The 1,360-nt window shown below is 49.7% G+C and overlaps 1 protein-coding gene across 2 annotated transcripts in view; it reads left to right on the forward strand.

Annotated features, from left to right (window-relative positions):
• The window catches only part of CFAP52 (cilia and flagella associated protein 52), an 82,330-nt gene that overhangs the window by 27,705 nt on the left and 53,265 nt on the right, over positions 1-1,360 (forward strand). For both annotated transcript variants that reach the window (XM_011973155.1, XM_011973156.1), the window contains one exon: positions 372-471. In XM_011973155.1, coding sequence (XP_011828545.1) covers positions 372-471 — 100 coding nt within the window. The remainder of the gene's footprint in view (positions 1-371; positions 472-1,360) is intronic.

The raw sequence follows: 1,360 nt of genomic DNA on the forward strand, positions 1-1,360 counted from the left end.
GAGAGAGAGAGAGAGAGAGAGAGAGAGAACAAAGAGGAAGAAATTTAAGAAGCCGTGATTTGCTCTGCCCTTGTTCTCATGCTTACGTGTGTGTTTGTTTTCCGTAGAGCAGGGAGTGTGCACTTCAGAGTGAGAGGCAGATGGGTGTCAATCCCTGCTCTGCTGTGTTCAAGCTCCGCACTTTCTCATTTGGGAGGGGGGATCACAAAACCTGCCTCATGGTGCTGTTATGAGAATCGAATAAAAGATCTTTCATAGTGCACTAGGCTGTAACGAAGTCTTGAAAATGTTTAGATCTCTTCCCTTCAGTTTCAGGGTTGAAATGATTATTCAATGGGTGTCCATTCGATTGTGACTTTTTTTTTTTATAGTGGGACAATTCGAGTATGGGAACTAGATCTTCCAAATAGAAAAATCTGGCCAACTGAGTGCCAAACAGGACAGATGAAGAGAATAGTCATGAGTATTGGAGTAAGTATTAATCAAGCATTAAGTAACAATTAGCACACATTCCTGTTAGCAGTACTGACCAAGGTGTTTGTATGTGTGTACATGGGGCTGGGGATAGGAAGGTGGGGAATAGACATAGGGGGTGTTGATTGAAGAAGCTCACCTTGGCCTGGCGCGGTGGCTCACACCTGTAATCCCAGCACTTTGGGAGGCGGAGGTGGGTGGATCACCTGAGCTCAGGAGTTCAAGACCAGCCTGACCAACATGGAGAAACCTTATCTGTACTAAAAATACAAAATTAGCTGGGCGTCGTGGCGCATTCCTGTAATCCCAGCTACTCGGGAGGCTGAGGGGGGAGAATCGCTTGAACCTGGGAGGCAGAGGTTGCGGTGAGCCGAGATTGCGCCACTGCACTCCAGCCTGGGCAACAGAGCAAAACTCTGTCTCCTGGCCAACATGGTGAAACCTTGTCTCTTCTAAAAACACAAAAATTAGCCAGGTGTGGTGGTGGGTGCCTGTAATCCCAGCTACTCAGGAGGTTGAGGCAGGAGAATTGCTTGAACCTGGGAGGCAGAAGTTGAGGTGAGCTGGGATCACGCCACTGTGCTCCAGCCTGGGCAACAGAGTGACACTCTGTTTCAAAAAGAAGAAAAAGTTGGCCGGGCGCAGTGGCTCAAGCCTGTAATCCCAGCACTTTGGGAGGCCGAGACGGGAGGATCACGAGGTCAGGAGATCGAGACCATCCTAGCCAACATGGTGAAACCCCGTCTCTACTAAAAAAATACAAAAAAACTAGCCGGGCGAGGTGGCGGCTGCCTGTAGTCCCAGCTACTTGGGAGGCTGAGGCAGGAGAATGGCGTGAACCCGGGAGGCAGAGCTTGCAGTGAGCTGAGATCCAGGACTGCACTCC

This window comes from Mandrillus leucophaeus, unplaced genomic scaffold (assembly GCF_000951045.1).
Source record: "Mandrillus leucophaeus isolate KB7577 unplaced genomic scaffold, Mleu.le_1.0 Scaffold135, whole genome shotgun sequence".
NCBI lineage: Eukaryota > Metazoa > Chordata > Mammalia > Primates > Cercopithecidae > Mandrillus > Mandrillus leucophaeus.